Source organism: Phaenicophaeus curvirostris, chromosome 1 (assembly GCF_032191515.1).
Source record: "Phaenicophaeus curvirostris isolate KB17595 chromosome 1, BPBGC_Pcur_1.0, whole genome shotgun sequence".
Classification (NCBI taxonomy): Eukaryota; Metazoa; Chordata; class Aves; order Cuculiformes; family Cuculidae; genus Phaenicophaeus; species Phaenicophaeus curvirostris.
The window spans coordinates 13787049-13805764 of record NC_091392.1 but is presented as its reverse complement, the minus strand read 5'-3'; the positions used below and the strand labels follow the sequence as shown (position 1 = coordinate 13805764).

Here is an 18716-nt window from a genome sequence, read left to right as displayed (position 1 = left end):
GGCTGTTGAAGCAAACCCAGGTTACTATGACATCCAAATCCATCTATGGAATTATCTATCCTTACTATAATTCATTAAATGAATAATTTTCATGCCATCTGCAAAGTTCAGCAGCCATAAATATATATTACTCCCCAACTAGTTGTTAAAGATACTGAGGCTACAAACAAGATCTTTATCTAACTCCACTAAACACTCTGCTCAAATACGGGCCACAAGACTTGGTTTTTTTCTAGCCTTCTGGAATTTACCCCTACACCAAGATCTGACAAGTAGCAGTAACAAAGGCTCCAAGAGCATCAAGGTCAAGCCTTTTAAGACTCTAACGTAAAAGCCACCTGGTCCTGTAGGCTGAAACTAACAGCATAGCTGCAATGAAGGGCCTCACCTTTTCATTCTTAAACAGTTCCCTGCTTTAAATGAGCTTTTAACAGTAGCATGTAGTAATCTCTCTCTCATGGCTGCTTTGGCTCCAATGCACTGGCAATTGAGTAACACGAAACCAGTTTTAAAACCTGATTTAAGACAGGATCAGGGAAAACTTGGAGAACCACAGAAAGACTGATACCTATACCATGTAAATCAGTAAGAACTACAAAAGACAACAGAGAACATTGGCACATTCACAAACACGGCATATTTGTGTGATTAAAGGAAGCAAGCTAGGACCAACACATCTATTTTAAGTCATTTTTCACAAAACTACTAGATATCTCCAAAGAAGTACAATATAATGTGTACCGTGTCATTCATAAATCTTAAAAAAACCTAAACTCCCAGAGGATAAAAATAAATGTCCTTGCAAGGATAAATAATTAGAAACAGATGGTATGAGAATACTGTCAATTTTCCAAGCAAAGAGAGGTCAATGGTGGAGTCCTGCAGGGATCTGTGCTGGAACTTGGGAGCTGCTCGCCTTTTTATAAATGAGCTGGAAAACAGGATAAATGATGAGGTGACAAAGTTTCCTGCTGATATTCATTCAGGGTAGCTTAGATAAGGGCTGACTATGAAGAAAGACTACAATACTGAGTGACTAGACAATAAAAAGACAAATTAAAGTCAACGTAGATAAACAAATATGAGGTTGTTTCTTTGAGGGGGAAAAAACTAACTGCACAAAATTATGTACTCCAAGTTGACTATTACAGCTTCAGGACTGAGATCTTAGGGTTATAATAGGTAGTTTTGTGAAAAGAGCAGCCCACTTCTCAATAACAGTAAAAAAGTGAGTATTAGGAATTGCTAGGAAAAGAACAAAGGATGAAAGAGAGAACATTATTATGCCACTGTATAAATGACTGGTTTGTCTGTCCTGAATATTGTGTGTAGTTCTGTTCCCACTACCTCTCAAAGGATACAGTAAGCTGGAAATGCCAGGGCAGCAGGGATGATCATAGGCATGGTACAACCCAACACATAACAAATGACTAAACAGCCAAAGATTCATCACATTGCAAAAACAGGTAACTGAGGGGATACAGCAAAGGTGTAATCAGGACCAGCACAGGAAGGTGTTTGGGAGTCTCCTGTTCACAGCCTCTTTCAATACATGAGCTGGGGAGTGTGGGGGGGAGGGGAGATTAAATGAAATGGGCAGCTACAAGGTTTAAAACATAAAAAGCCCTGACTGAATCTTCACACGATACGTATTAAGCTGTGGAACTTGTTGCTCTAAGGCACTGTAAATGCTGAAATTTTACAATGGTTCAAAAGTGACCACCGTCATAAAAAAAGAAGAAACTCCAGCAAGAGCTTTTAAATGCCAAGACTTATCTGGAAATCTCTGAACACAAGTTCTGGAGGACAGTGAGCACTGAGGGCAAAATTAATTTTTGCTGCTCTGGTGCTTCTGCAGGCTTATGTTACAGACCACAGTTGGAGATCGCTGGAATAGATGGGCCTGTGGTTTGACAAAGTACAGAGGTTTTATGTTGTTTAGTTCAACTGTCTTCTTACTGTGGGCAAGGGCTTAGGCATCCCCTGCAAAACATGCATATATTGGTGTCATCCTATTTCTTCATGGGACACTTCTACGACTTTCTTTCGCTTTCCCTACTTTTCTCTTTCCTCTGACTTGAAAGATCCTAGTAAAGAAAACTGTCATAACAAATTTCTAATAATGAAAAAAATCACAAAGACAGAACGTAAGTATTTAATTTATTTAACTTACAAAGGAACAAATCTCAAGAAATATCTTTATTTGTAAGGTTTCTTGCACACTTTGGATGCAAAGTAGTAAAAAGCAATAATACCTCATTTCTAGCACTTTCACCAAGTGTTTGTGTTTATGCAGCTGCTCAAATTAGGTAAGTGTACATGCAAGAATTTGTACATATAATTTTGACATTGCAGTAGCAGAGGCTGGGGAATGGACAGTAAGGCTGCCAACACTGGCTCTCAAGACACCAAGTGTACCCTGACAGCATTATGCACACAGAACAAAAGAAGCATTCTAAGCCATGGCAAAATCATAAGGGAGTCTAATGTAAGTTGTCCTCACATACACAAAGGAAATAGCTTTTCCTAGGATTTGGCTGCTTAATCATGTCATAGACATGATTAGACAGCAACAAGGATTGAAAGTGCATGCATCCAAGATATGGTTTAGCTTTACCTTATTTAAAAAAACACCACTTCAAACAAGAGCTGTATCATGCTGACAATTTATAATGACTCCTGTAGGACAGAATGGTAATCTAAATCTTTCTTTCATAGAAATTAGTTCCTAAGCTTTTATTTGCAATCCTAAATCAAGCATGATCTAGCAGGCTGAAAAACCTACTTCTAAGATTTACATTACCCAATTTTAAGTATTATTATATGATCTAACTGAATTCTGACACTGCTAAGGTACATAGCAAGCAAAATCAAACCTATACGCACATACTTTTTTATTTTACTACTTCAAGTTCAATTTTGTTCTTTTGCTATGTAGAAATATATGCATATGTAGATGAGAGTACTACGTTGTTATTTGTGAGATAAGCATCTTAAGCTTATTATTGCCTACTACTCATACTCTCAAAACAGTAAAATATTAACAGAAGTAGGTCATATAGCGCACTGAAAACCTATCAGAACTCATATTAACTCTCTTGTCCTGCACATTTTATTCTGAGTTATCCTTCTGTCCCACAACCATTGCTTTCTGCTTCAAAGGATACAACCCAAAGCAATATGGATTTTCTGGTAGTTTCTTGGAGGAAACTTTTTTTAAGTAATAAAGAAATGAACTGTCAGGTAAATGCTGAATTAAGGTACAACATTCAGCCAACCGACGTCAGACTCTTTCAACACCCAACAGTCATAGAGTCATAGAATGGCTGGAAAGGACCTTAAAGATCACCTAATTCCAACCCCTCTGCAATGGGCAGGAACGCCTCCCACTAGACCAGGCTGCCCAAGGCCCCATCCAATCTGGCCTTGAACACCTCCAGGGATGGAGCAGCCACAGGTTCCCTGGGCAGCCTGTGCCAGTGCCTCACCACCCTTATGGTGAGGAAATTCCTCCTTACGTCTAGTCTACATCTGCCCCTCTCCAATTTATAGCCATTTCCCCTAGTCCTATCACTACATGCCTTTATAAAAATTCCCTCAACAGCTTTCTTATATGCCTCCTTCAGGTACTGGCATTGTTCCAGTTCTTCTAGGGCATTCACATACAAACCAGGAAAGATGTCCAATAACCACCTGGCTATAAACGTATTCCCCTGTTATTTTAATTTTGGAGATAAACAGTATGAAAGGTAATTCTGCTAATGATGTAAAACTCCTTTTGTTGACTTTTAATGCCAACAGTGCATCTACCAGCTTTGGAGATGACAAAAAAATTGTGTTATTTTGCCTGAAAACGTATCTTCACGTGCAGCATGATATAGACTGACTGGGCTCCTCTAGATCAGCTGCATGCAGTGGTTTCTAAACATTATTGTTTACCTGTGCGGAAATGCAGTAAAGGTATCAGATTAATTTTTATCTTCCTTGCACTAGCTTCTATTGGCATGAAGGAGTGGAACCATATAAATAAAACACTGTTATCTTTGATGTTGGGAAGTGTAAGGAATTTGAAAACTGTGCTGTCCTACTTCACACAACAAGCTGAGGATGCACCAAACCAGTGAATGTTTATACCACCTTTTACCAGTGGAGCCACAAGGAGAGGAGACAGCTGAGAGCAAACCTCCCTAATGGAGCAGAGAAGACATTAGTGTTGCAAAGATGAAACAGTTTCCTCTGCCTGGAGCCAACTGACATGACTGTGTACAATTAATAAGACCATATCAGAATGTGTGTTACTGAACAAAGTAGCCACCAGCATCAAAGAGGATTCCCAATGCAGAGATAATGAACACAAACACTAGAATTGGGTAAAAAGGGATAGAGAAAGAAACCATTGGAAACTTAAGTGACAAAAAGAGCATAAAAATACCTATACCACATAAAAAACGCGCCACAGAGAGAAATGGATAAAGCTGTTTCATACAAATCAGAAATCTCCACTAAGCCTCAAGGACTAGGTGGCAAATTGAATAACGCTGAAGCTGCTCAGCAAACAACTCAGAAGAATTATTGCTGGAAACCTGAAATTAATGTAGGTCAATTAAGGGGACTGAAAAAGTGATTGTTAGCTCGTTTTAGAGACATTGTGCCCTGTTTCCCTAACGGCTTATTGCTGCAAAGACAAAACTTTTCCATTTCAGGGTTTTATGGGGAGGACAAGCAGAAGGTATGCATTGAATTTAGACTTTTTTTTTTCCAAATTATTGAAGAACTTATATTTTCTATCTTGCTAAAACTGATTTTATTAGTGTATCAACTCTAGAGACCATCCTTTTCTCCTCCTCTGCCTCCCAGCTGCACACAAATCACCAGTTCTCTACTAACTCGGAGGGAAAGCTGTGCTGGAAACGCAGAAAAGGGATGTCCTGGTGTTCTCCCTCTTTCTTATCATGCGCTTTCCCCAGGGAGACACTGCATGTGATGGGGAAAGTCAAATGAAGTCAGGAGACCTTCTGAGGCAAAATCAGCAACAGAAATGATTTTTTTTTCTTTACGCTGCTAGCATACACAGAAAAATAAACCTTGTGAACAGGGGGCACAGACCCCAGCCAAAACTCACGTCCGTAACACCCAATGACCTCAGGTGCCCTTCCGAGCGGCCAGAGAAGACCTCGCACCCCCTCCCGCCGGACCGGGGGGGCTTCACCTTCCCCAGGCGCCAACCTGGGCTGAGGACTCGCCTCGGCCAGGCTGGACGCCGCCTCCGCCCGCTCGCAGCGTCCCCTCTGCCGCTCCCCCCTGACCTTTGGCGACAGCCCCGCAGCCCGGGGCTCCGCGGCGCTCACGGGGGGGGTCGCAGGCCGAAACCGGACAACGTCCTCCAGGCCCCCCCGCTCCTCGCCGGGGTGCGAGGGGCTCGGGGCCCCCCGAACAACCCCTTCAGCCCCCCCAAGCCCGAGCCCCGGCCGGCCCCCCGCTCACCCGAGGTTAGCTGCATCCAGGCACAGATCTTGTAGACGGTGGCTGTGTTGCAGAAGAAGAAGAGGATGAAGCAGACGATGCAGGCGATGATGAGCATCATCGAGAGCCCGATGAAGAAGGAGGCGGCTTTGAAGGCTCCCGAGGGCAGGCTGGAGAAGTCCGTGAAGCTGCCCCGGCAGGTGAGTTCGCGGCTGAAGCCGTTGCCGATGCAGTAGTGGAAGAGCCCGAAGTAGCCCGCCTGCGGCGTGTCCACGCCGTCCCCGATCCAGTAGGGCTGGATGAAGCACACCACGTTGACGATGGCAAAGCAGATGGTGAAGATGGCCCAGAGCACGCCGATGGCCCGCGAGTTCCGCACGTAGTTGGTGTGGTAGATCTTGGCCGCCTCCTGAGCCGGGAGCATCCCCGCTGCCGCCGCTCCTGACGAGCCCGCGCCTGTCGCCGCCGTCCCTGCAGCCGCTCCGGGCATCCTCGCCGAGAAGATCCCCCCTCCCCTTCCTCCTCCTCCTCCTCCTCCTTCTCCTCCTCCTCCTCCTCCCCGCTCGACGCGACGCGCTCCGCCGCCGCCGCTGCGTGCGAGAGCCGGGAGCCGGGAGCCCCTCCGCCGGGCTTCAGCGGCTCCGCGCCAGCAGCAGCCGCCGCGGCGGCACCGGCATCGCCCGCCGCCGCCTACCGGGCTCCGCAGCCCGCCCTGCGCAACCGGGGAGGGCGAGCCCCGCAGCGCCTCGCCCGGCCGGGGCAGCGGTGCGGGGCTGAGCGGCTCCTGGTGTCCCGGGATGCTGCTCCCGGAATGCTGCTCCTAGTGTCCCGGGATGCTGCTCCCCCGTGTCCTGGGATGCTGCTCCTCAATGTCCGGGGTGCTGCTCCCCCGTGTCCCGGGGTGTTGGTCCCCCGTGTCCTGGGATGCTGGTCCTTGCTTCTCGGGATGCTGCTCAGATTTTCCCGGGATGCTGCGCCGGGTGTCCCGGGATGCTGCTCCCCCGTGTCCTGGGATGCTTCTCCTGGTTTCCCGGGATGCTGCTCCCCGATGTCCCGGGATGCTGCTACCCCGTGTCCCGGGATGCTGCTTCCCCGTGTCCCGGGATGCTGCTCAGGGTGTCCCGGGATGCTGCTCCCCCGTGTCCTGGGATGCTGCTCCTGGTTTCCCGGGATGCTGCTCCCCGATGTCCCGGGATGCTGCTACCCCGTGTCCCGGGATGCTGCTTCCCCGTGTCCCGGGATGCTGCTCCCCCGTGTCCTGGGATGCTCCTCCTGGTTTCCCGGGATGCTGCTCCGGGTGTCCCGGGATGCTGCTTGCCGATGTCCTGAGATGAGGCACGTTCAGGCATGGGATCATAGCATCGCTAGGCTGGAAAAGACCTTCGTGATCATCAAGTCCACTACTAAACCCTGTCTCTGAGACTCATTGCAGTTATTACATTTGTCTCTTTCTGAAACAGGTCCTGTCTGTGTGCAGGCAAATCTGCCCTGGCAGATTTGAGGGGTTTGAGAGCCAGAAAATATATTTCACTCTATTGGAAAGTGTATGCATTGATATGATCCTTTCAAACATACCAGATATTCCAAATTAAGATTTTTTTTTTAAGAAGTGGACTGAATTAGTAATACATCTATGCAAACCCAGCAGCATTAAAAATAATTATATATATAAATATTATATATAATATATATATTTTTAGATATCACATATATTATCATTATGCTTTAGCTAAACTGTGATAAATAACACCATTTTAAAAGCATGACCGTACACAAATTCATACATATAATCATAAATATCATAGAATCGTAGAATCACTAGGTGGAAAAAGACCTTTGAGATTGAGTGCAACCGTACCTGTCCACTACTAAATCATATCCCTAAGCAGTTCATCTCCCCATCTTTTAAATACCCCCAGGGATGGTGACTCAACCACCTCTCTCGGCAGCCTGTTCCAGCGGAACTTAAAGTTTAAAGCAGGAAGTGGAATTTAAAGTTTAGAATCTTTGGGGGGGTTTCTTTATAAAACATGTGTGATCCACAAGACACTGGTCCAGCTCTTGTGATTCCCTCACAAAACATCAGTTGCAGGTGGGGGCTGCAACGGGGGAACGTGCTGCGATGAGGTGAGCAGCTCCTCCTGCGCTGGCACAGGTGGATCCTCATCTCTATAGCCAACCTCTGGTGGGGTGAGGAGGGCTTGAGGCTGGAGAACATGGAAATGAGGGGCTGCTCCATACCTCGGGAGGTGGGATGGCAGCCACGGAGAAGACACAGAGCAGCACTTGGTGTGGGTGGGTGAGGTGGCACCGCTGGAGGACAGCAGCTCTGCTCCAGTCCAGTGACTTATGCCTGGCACTCACTGCATTGAGCATGCTAGCATACAGCAGTGATTAGCATATATTAATGAGCAATTAGCATCTGGTAATAATCATTCCTATGCCAGTGACACTTGGATTTGCGGTCCCCGACCTGTGCTTGAGCCTGGGTTATTAACAGTAATTGATGGCACATATATGCAGCACTCTGAAGGTTGTCCTCTCCTGGGACGCGCTTGCAGCCGGAGCAGAGGGAGGCTCAGGAGATGGAGCAGCCGTGGCAGCCACCAGCCGTGGCAGCCTGCCGCTCGGTGCCGGCAGAGGGCCGCACTCAATTAAGTATCAGTGCACATCAGCACCCGGGAGGAGGGAAACTTGGGTAGAAATTACTCATTAAACATTTTTCATTTGCTTCAAACAAAGTTTGATTTCTGCTGCGTGGCTGCCAAAACCCAAGCACAGCCCAATGGAGCAAGCACACCAGATCTTCCCAAGGTTTCCACAGAGGGGATAGGAAGAGGCAGCGCTTGCTAACAGGTTTTCAGGTCCTTGTGCTTGCGTTGGGACAGAGTCAGAGCTTTGAATGCTGTCGCTTGAAGGGTGGGAGCATTAAGAGAGCTACCTCAGTGCAGTCACGCTGTTACTGCCCTGCATGGGAGAGTGTTCCCCTATTGGAGGGCAAGGGGTGGCACATGTAGCATGATATTGTTCAGACACAGGCAGTGTGGGCATTGCGAACCCCAAATACTCACACTTGCCTTACTTTCTTAGGGAGGTGCATCCAAGACTGCAAACTACAGCTAAAATACCTGGAGGTTTGATTCCCACCAAATATGCTTTGGCCAGAAATGCTTCCCCCAGAAGTAAGGGAAGAAACTAGAATTCTGCTGATAAGCTGAGTAAATGACTGTGAGAAATTAAATGTGATTGCCTGTGTCCAGGCAGTGGCTGGTAGTCCTAGGGTGTCCTCTCTAGCCTCCTGTGCCAAAAGGGCACAGATTTCACATGGACTCTGAGTGATACCCACTAGTCCTTCAGTTTAATGCATCATAAATGGGAAAGCAGAACTAGATGTCTATTTTGGGGGGCACCTGAATCACTCTGGTTGTGTCCCTTTCTAGAGCTTTGAATCCTCTAGTCTCACTTTTTGGTATAACAGATTTCTTCAGAATGCCTGTAGACCAGCTCAGGAGGCTATTTTTTTTTTTTAGAGTTCTTACCAAAACTGTATGTGTGCTTCATTGTCTTAGAAAATACCATGTCTTTTTGAGACAGTAGGTTGATACATTTTGGATGGAAGAGTTAAAAGGCAGCTGTGACCTCATTTATCAAAGCAGACCTCCCATGGATTTTGGTTGCAGCGGTTCTGAAAACGAAGCCTCAGGACCCATATTGACTTGCTGCCCATCTATAAAAAGTTTTAAGCATCTTGCCCAACATCACAGAAGAATTCTGTGGCAGGAGCAGGGATAGTCTCTAGCTTTCCAGAACAGCTTTCATCATCTTAATCCTCAAAAGATTATCCTTTCTCTCCAATGATTTGTTGTACCTCCACTATTTTTCTTCCTGAGAATTAACTGGGATGCAGCTCCTTGGCTGCCATCTAGTCTCTTCTAAAAAAAGGCAGTCTTAAGCCAGGATTTTCACCAAAAGCTTCTCCATCAGGTGAAACACAATTCTTCTCATCCTGATCTTTCTGGAGAGCAGATGCTGTCTCACACACCTGATAAGGCAGGATCCTGTTTACCAATTAGCATGTAAGAATGCAGCACAGAACAAAGGGGATGTAAATCAAGTGGCAGAGACAGCTTTTTTTTTTTTTTTTTTGGCATATCTTGTTCTATACAGGATTTTACAGCCATAGTATTGTTTTTAAAAATATTTTTGTGAGCATGTATGGCTATAGAATAGGCAAGTTTAAAGAGAATTTATATAATCTTCTAACCTATACTTTGTGCCCAGAATTGACCTGAACCATCCTATTGATCATTTTCTCTAAGCACAGAAAACATAAAATAAAGTTCGTTATTTGGTTAATGCTTCTAATTGCTTACAGCGCTTCTCTTTGGAACTAGTCAGTTATTTGCAGTGATGGAGCAGCAGGGGAGAACTGCTTAAACATTTTGTTTGGAGAGCTATGGGGAAGAGCTGTGTGCTGTGCTGGGGAAGCCCTTAGATACGGTGAGTAAGAACAACAGATGAATGCAGTTGCTGGGCGTGGGTGATGTCTGGCAAGAAATGCATATCTGGGAGTTTGTTGGTATTGACGTGGCAAGAAACTAAGAGAAAAATAGTGGGGAGAAGGAGGGAATGTATCGTTGGAGAAGAGATAGAAAGAGAGAGGACTTATACAGGAAAGAAAGAAGCCTGTGAGGAGGGACTAGGGTAGTAGGAAGTTATGTGTTAATAAATAAATAACAATAAAGGTGTCTGACAATGGATGATCAGTTTTATGGGGCTGGACCTTGCTAGTGTGACAGTTGAAGGAACAGGGAAAAATTGTTGAGCGCATAAGAATGTGCCCACCCAGACACAGAAAAACTTCCATGGGAGGGAGATACTCCCGTTCAGACACACAACTGCACCTCTGAGCAGTTTCCTCCATTCAGCCCTCTTAAAATGTGACTCTGCCTCAGAGGCTTTCTTTTCCCCCTCTTTACAGAAATGTCGAGCTGCCGGGTAGCTTTTTGTATCTGTAGCTGCATGGAAGAGTACATGAATTGCTCCACTTCTCCGGGACATTCCTCCCTAGCTTCTGTGATATCACTCACTGGCTGTCATGTTCATCGAATGCCTATCAACAACTGATAATTTCACCGAGCCCACTTAAAAAGCTACATAAAACTATTACAACCTTTTAACACAACTGATATGGATATGTCCAAAGAACAAACTCATCTGATTTGGACTGCCCTAGGTCCCAAGGCTGGAAGAGGAGGAAGGCAAGTCATAGTAGCATTGAGGCTGCTCCAGCCTATGTCCAAGGACACGGGGGGCAGCCAAAGCAGAAACTGAGAAAGCCAGAAGCATCTGCTCTGCTTCCCACTTTCCGGTGCTCAGTGTAAACTGAAGCTGGGGTGATGCTAAAGGCCAAACAGGAATTGTGGTGCCATTTCACTGATGACTGAGATAACCTAAGTGTGTTTTGAGCTTGATAACAGTTTAACTGGGTGCCAACACTGGTAGACAGCATCTTAAAACATACATCACTGGATCAATTTTTCCCTCATCCCACCTTGCCTGGAGCTGGCTGCAAACAGTCCCTGGAGTGTTCACCCGGAGCAGTAGAGTGATTCCCTCTAAGCTTGAGACTGAGGCAGTGGAGCAAGCGCTGGGAGCCCCGGTGTGCAGCCCCGTCACCATGGCAACCCACAGCCTCGCCACTGATGAGCTCTTGCTGTCTATCAAAAAGCATTGACTATTACATGATGTCTTTTTTTTATTATAGTTTCTGAACATTTTGGCTTCCTTTTCTCCCCAGGGGCCCAGCTGCACTCGTGAAATGTTCCTTCTCAGGGAGTGGGAAATGGCATTTCTGTTTCTGTAGTGTTTACAACAGTGGGAGAGGCACAGCAAAGGGCTGTCTAGAATTACTGTTATCAGTGTCAGTGAAACTGCTGTTGCTGTTACTGTTTTGGTCAGAAATGGTCCAATTTAGCCCTACCTCAAAAATTAGAGAGTGGGTAACATAGAAATTTGCCCCACTTCTCTTGAACTGCTCTTGCTGGCAATAGCAGACGGGGAGCACAGTAGGGCACCTATAAAGTTGGGTAGAGCTGGGAAACACAGTGTGGCCCTGCTGGAGCCACATGCCAAGCAGGCTGCAGGACTTGATATCCTGAAGAACTGGGGAATGGGGTACAATCATCAGGGAAAAGTCACGTATTCCAAAGTCTGCCCTGAATCAAGGTAGGTGGCTGCAAATGCGAGAAGTCCACTCCAGTAGACAGAGAATGGGCTAGGGAGAGGGTGGTGGTCAGGCAGGAAGCAAGTCCTCCCCCACGGTGAGGGGGAAGGGGTGCGAGGAAGGACAGAAATACCTGGATTGCATGTGGAAGCAAAGATTGAAAGGAAGATCCCACCATTTTTTAAAAGAAAGAAAAATGTGGAAAAGGAACTAAGTAGCAGAGTGCCCAGTGACAGCCAAAGATTGGACTTTATAAGCCAGGATAGGTTGAGCTGCAGAAAAAGTGGGGAAAAAAGTGGCTGTTGAAGGGGAAAGCTGGTGGGAGTAGAGGCAGACTTGGTGAAGTAAATACAGGGAAAATGGGAACATAGTTATTCAGATCCATGGTGAAGAAGTGATCATGGTGCACTCTGACACACAACTCAGCTAAGACCTGCTTCAGCTTCCTTCCCTCAGCCTCTCTAACTTGGACGAGTTGCAGAACAACTCTTGAAACACACTGGCTAAAATAAAACATTTCATAGGCCATGTGGGAGCTTGGGATCTAAACTTTCCAATCCTTGCCCACCAAGAAAAGCTTCCTCTAGGGGTCTGCTAGGCTGTCTTACAATGCCAAGGGCGTTCTGCATGGCCCAGTGGAGCATCTAGGGCTTCTCTGAGCAAGTCACCTCGCTCCCAAAAGCAACCACACAGTGCAGCGCTCTGCCTTGCCAGCATAGTCTGCTTGTCAGTGCTGCTAATTAACCCAGACAGAGCTTTCAGGTGGCTTGCTGTGTTGTGCCATTCAGATACACCATCTGAGACTCCTCCTGAAATGATAGAAATTTCACCTCTCTTGCTGTGGCAGCTGTTTGCCAGAGGGTCAGTAGATTCAATACAAAAGGCGCTGTGAAATACCGTGCTGCAGGCTATATGCTGTACATCTTCAAAGATAGTTGTACAGTTAAGGCTGGTGTCTAGACATGTTTTTCATATAATGAAAGTTTAGTGAGATGTGTCTCCTAGGCTGGAATTCATACGGAGAAGGATTCATATTTCTCTAGACCAGCCTAGTTTAAGATAAGTACATAAACACTTCTGCCCACAAGATGCATTTTACGTTTTCCGTCCCGAGCCCAGCGGATCATGTAGGTGGGTACAACTTTACTACCATGAATATTTAGTCATTTGAATAAGGACTACTTGATGCTAAAATGTAACATTGATGAAGCTTTCAAAAATTGTATCTACCAGTGCTAGAGTTCCTTCTTTGCCCTTAACAAGGCAATATTACTGCAGTTAGGATCAGACTGACCGTGCTTTCAGGTAATTTTTTTTCATAGTGCAGAGTAACTAAAAATATTTTACCTCACACTGGATTAAAAATAATGCTTTAATTAGATCAACATTCCAATCCAATTAAATATATGTTACGTTTATTTCCAACACCAGACCAGTGAGGATGTAGCAGGACCTTCTGATCTCCAGTAAGGCAGAAGCTGGCTGGTTACTTTACCCTAATGACAAGCCAATTAGGATGCTGCAGAGTGTTTCAGCTTGTTTCTAATTTTAGAACTATACAACAGGGAGGCAAAAGTAGGTGATATTAAATCCTCTGGCATTGATCTGCTAGAATCACAGTCCCTCTGCAACTTCATATATTTTGAGGCAAAGCAGGAAAATTACCACTCTTCTATTGCAGGTATTAGGGACTATGCAGACCTTCCTAACACAAAGGGCCTGATCAATATGTGACAGAGGAATCTGCAAAGGAAGAGAGTGATTTTGATGCTGCATGGGATGATATTCTAGCATAAAGTGAGCATTCACCGTGGCATTACACAACATAGTACAACTAAGTCTGTTGTGTTTCCAGGAGGTTTTATGGTAAAATGTTTAAATGTACCTAAGTGATCTGCCAGTAAACCAGCATCTTGACCTGGAGCAGACTGGGGAAGGAGATTAAATGGAGAAAGTATGAAATGTCTCTCTTTCACAGTATCTATGTGGCATAATGCAGTGCCATCCAGGGCTACTGCAGCTACTGCAAGCAGTGTGGTCACATTAGCAAGGTGCTAATGTGATTAATTAGCCCTGATGACAAGCAGGTTATACTAACCATGCTTATGTACTTAACTGATTAAGTTTCCAGAGCGCTTGCAGCTCATTGAGGTTAATATAATCTAGTGATTTAATAAGCATATAACCTATTTCATTGTTTAGGCCATTAATAACAATATTGACTAACATCAAACCCGAAGCAGACTCTTATGGAACTGCTAAAGATACACACCTCCAGTATATCAGTGAGCTACGAGTAGTTACTCTTTTGAAGTGTTACTTGCCACCTACCTATGCATTCACCTTCCAGGAGCTTCACTTAAACCACCTTTCCTCATCTGGCTATGACCATATTACATAACGGCATTAAAAGCCTTGAAAGTATCAAGATATAGGACACCTATGCCTTTGTCTTTATCTACGAGGTGAGTTATCCTGTAATCAAACAGAATAAATTAAATTTGACAAGATTGTTGCTTGATAAATCTGTGTTAGGTGTTACTAAACCCTGTTTTATTTTCCAGGTATTCATAAAAACCATTGTTTATTTCCATATTATTCTAGGATTTAAGCTTGGCAGACTGATCTGTAACTCCTTCAGCTCTGTTCTGCATGTCCATAGTCCTCCCTCATCCTTTTCTAAACACAGACACTATTTTTGTATTTTTATGCTCTTTCTAATAGTTTAAAACTTGTCAGCCCCCATGCACACCATGATACTGCCTCAGCCTCTGGCTTGTAAGATTTACAATCTCCTCAGTAATTTCCATGGGCTCCCCTGATCAGCAAACCTATCTAAATGGTCTTTAATCTATTCCCATTCCACACTTGGAGTTTTACCTCTTTATAATGATGCTAATGGCATTAACCATTTCATCAAATTTAATATCCACGATGAAGCAAAAAGAATCCCCACCAAATTTTAGTCCTCGTGTCATCTGTTGTAAAATTTCCCTTTCCACTAAGAAGTAAAACAACACTTTCTGTGATCTCTTGGTCTTCCTCCTGATGCTAACAGACTACTGGAATGTCGCCTCATGTTTAGCCCCAGGCTGTCATTTGAATAAATGTTTACTTCACGTGTACTGCTGAAATTATCTTTGGCCCAAAAATGTCCCTAAACTAATTTTTCATCTTAATGGTAGTACTGAGATAAGCAGCTGTTGAGTGAATCCAACACTTTGATAGCTCTGAAAAAAAGTATCAAGAGTTTCACAGTGGGAAACTGGCAATATTACACACTCTTTGCATAAAATAGGTGTGTGCACAATGATAGGGAAAATAGATGCAGATGGCCACTGAAATGAAGAGGATAATAAAACCAATGAGCAGTAAACAACAGGAGTTTACACAGGATATTTTTTATACAACAGACTTCTTGCCAGCGAAACGGCAATAGGAGGGAAGGGTAATTGCATTCTGATTTTGTTGAAGAACATGATACTGCGTTTTGTAGCATCTTGTCCAAAATATTTTAAGTGATTTGGATAGGCTCATTACCATGTGTACTGAAAACCTTTTGAAAGACAATTAAAATAATCAAACTCAACATTTAACCATGCTGGAGCAATATTTAGTCACATACCCAGTGGATTCTTGTTAGATACAATTTTAATTAATAGCTTCATTATCTGAAAGAGGTAATAAACATCGTGTTAATGAAACAGTAGAGCCTAACTAGTTATAATCACCACTAATAGTAGAAAAAAATTAAGGGGAACTTATGTGAATGAAATGCCAGAAGACATCACCTGGGGAAAACTGTAAGTTACTATATCTGATAAAAGTAAGAGTCTCCATAAGAGAAGAAAACTATGGAGAGATGTGTGTTGCAAGAGAATTGCTTATTTATAGTGAATAGAGTTGTGAGGAAAATTGATTTTTTTATGTTTGGTGGTCAAATTGAAAATAAATTAGGGAAAACTAATATCCAGTCAGATACATTGCTCGCTTTTCACATATTTTTACCAATTATTAACACTAAACTTAGATCAGTTTTAGAATGAAGCTGTATTAGACAGCAAAAGCAAGGCTATTTCAGTTTGAAAATATAGAAACAGAGTAGTTCTGGTTGGTTTTTTTTTTCCCCTGGTTCTATCCCTCAAACTGAATTTCTCAATATGCAAACTGATTTTTGATTCATAATGTGTCTTTTTGAGAAATGAATATAGACTCGCAGGTTATAACAATTCTCCAAGAATGTCCTGCCTCCGCACCAGAAACTTGTGGTTGGTCGCTAAGGTATGTATTTAGAAAAACACCCAACAGTCCGAGGGCTGCCCACGTCCAGCTACAAATCCCATCTGGTCTTGTGAAATTCCTGCAGAAGTCACCGTGGGTTGCAGCCCCTACCTGACAGTGTTGGCTTGGTCTTCACCAGCCACTGGGGATGGAGATGATGACACCAAGTGGTTAAGGGCCATCATGCAGTACTTTCCTGATGTACAGGAGAAGTTTTTAGTGCAAGGCTACACAGGATGCCTCTGTGCAAAAGCTCGCAGTGGACAGAGGCCAGAGATGGCCCTTGCTCTCAGCTCACCACACCCAAGAACCTCTATCCCTGCCACCACCATGGGAAATGCCCTGTCCAAGGAGATGTAAAGGACTGACATGCCTGGGCTCAAAAACCCAGCAGAGAGAGGCTGCTTTCAGGCGGTTTCCAAGATGTCAGCTTATAAAAGAAAATTATTCTGAGTTAAAAATAATGTGGTTATTTTCTTTGTAGCATTCCTTGCTGTGCCTGGCCTGGGGGCCTCAGAGGTAAGGACAGTAACTTGTCAGAAGCTAAATGTAGGTCTTGAAATCAAGATGATGCACTGGAATATTAGGTCTGTTTTGCAGATTTACTCGTCCAGAAAAGTGTCTAGGAACAGTCTGTGACAACACCCCAAACAAGATTTAGGATATCATTTACTGGTAATGATTTGCCTAGATTCAGCTTCCAGGTATTAGATTTTGTTGTACCTTTGTCTAAGAGATGACAGAACTGTAACGGATCAGGTGCTATCTTCTGATATACACCTGAAGACACTGATCAAGTTACTTTTTCCTCTTTCAAAAAGCTGAGCTGCCACACATCCTTTATCACTGTAATGTGCACTCCCCAGATTACTTGCCCATCCCATTTCTGAACCTTTGCCAATTTACCAATAATCATTTGACTTTGAGGTGGAAGAAACATTCAGGCTGACCCACAGCACCATTAACTAGGAAATACAGAATGAATGACAGAAAGAGTGAAGCATCTCACTGGGCCTGGGACCACTCAGCTGTTTGGTAACACAGTGGATACTCCTGGACCTGCTCAGGCCAAGGATTCCATGTAGTGAGCCTAAAACATTCCTGCTTCCCAGTCCAGCCCTACAGCAGCAGTCTTATCATCAGTAATTTCGTTCAGCTGATTGATCTATCATGACCCACGGATATTTTCAGTCCTGTTTATCTTAATGCACCGCCCCAGTCTTCACAGGCAGAACTGCAGTCTGTGTTTACACATGTTAACCTTTGTCTGACTGTGTTAAAACAAGTCATGTAAAACCTCATGTCTGTCAAAGGTAGCAAGAATCTTTTTATTGGCTGTAGTAGGGTTGCTTTGTTTGGATTTTTTTGTTGTTTTTCCCTCTGCAATATGTGCTCAGTTTATAGAGTGGTCCATACTCACACTGTATACGCTTTCATCATGATTTACTATTTGACGAGTGTGCGGATTTTTTGCAGATTTTATTAGCCAATTCCTATTTTATTTAAAAAGGAAAAGAAGAACAGTATTCAGCCGGGCATTATCACCGCAGAGTTTCTCAAAGACATCTTCTTCCATTAACCATTCTCTTTAACATACTCCATAAAAATATCAGCTACTTTTTAATCCACTTAGTACTTGCAATATTGATACAGGAACATGTTGATTTTTAAATCAAAATGTCACACAACAGGAGATTAAATGCTGCATGGAACTTCCACTGAGACACACTCATCTGACAGAACATCATTTCCCATTCTTTTGCTAGGAATCGCTGTAATATTGACTGACCCACAATTTGCTGGCCATCCATTTAGGATGATTAAAAAATACCAGCTCAGTTTTGAACAGTGTTTCCAGTTTTCCAGGAACTATAAAGAAAAATTATCGTTAGTGGTTTTCAGCGTTTGCTGCTTTAAGTACATGCTTGGTAATCTCAAGAATATTGGGAAATCCTTGCAACAAGTATAATTAAATCCCAACTCTTCTATAAAGCAGACAGACTTGAAATTAAAGACCTCACTACAAATCATCTACAATTATTTGTGGACAGCCTCTTCAATACAGAGCTCACCTGGATTTTCATCTCCTTCAGTCTACTCTCAGGGCTGCTGGAAGCATGAGAAGGAATAAGGAACCATGAAGTGCCACAGTATGATCTTCTCCTGACCTTACCACATTCTCTATTATCTATGCTTTGGGTAGCACTCTGCATCCACGTTTTGCTCCATCACCACAGTCAAAATTGGCAGTGGGATTGATTTTTGTGCCCAGGGGTAATAAAAGTGAAAATGCTGACATCACGGCATAATTCAATTCACAAATGCTGTTATGACCTTACTGAACTGCCTTGTTTGCACAAAATGAAGTAAGTAAAATAATAAACATGTAATATAAACATCTAAGTATATCAACAGCTAAGATAATTGTAAAAAGTTAAACATAAGGAAGATCCTATCTCTTCTTTGAAATATAATTTGAATTGATGCAATCTTTTTAACACATTTCAGCGTAATTGTATTTCTAGAGAAAACATCTCCTAACCTTTTATTCTTTGCCTGTACCTTCTGCGAAATTGTAAATATACTATGTTTTTGTTAAAAAGCAGAGACATGACCATGTCTGGGGTCCCAACATTCTCTGCAGGAGTCTGAATGCAACCATTTGCCATCTTTTTCTGCAGAAGTTAGAAAAAAGTTGTTTACTAACCGGTAAGTTACAAATCCTTGCAAACCACATTAGCTACAT

General features: G+C 43.7%; 1 protein-coding gene across 3 annotated transcripts in view; it reads right to left on the bottom strand.

Moving 5' to 3' along the window:
• Positions 1-5967, bottom strand: part of LHFPL3 (LHFPL tetraspan subfamily member 3) — a 242651-nt gene extending 236684 nt beyond the window's left edge. For all 3 annotated transcript variants that reach the window (XM_069883558.1, XM_069849729.1, XM_069883551.1), the window contains exon 1: positions 5485-5967. In XM_069883558.1, the coding sequence (XP_069739659.1) occupies positions 5485-5953 (469 nt within the window). In that variant the 5' untranslated portion in view covers positions 5954-5967. The remainder of the gene's footprint in view (positions 1-5484) is intronic.
• Positions 5968-18716: the final 12749 nt, after the last annotated feature.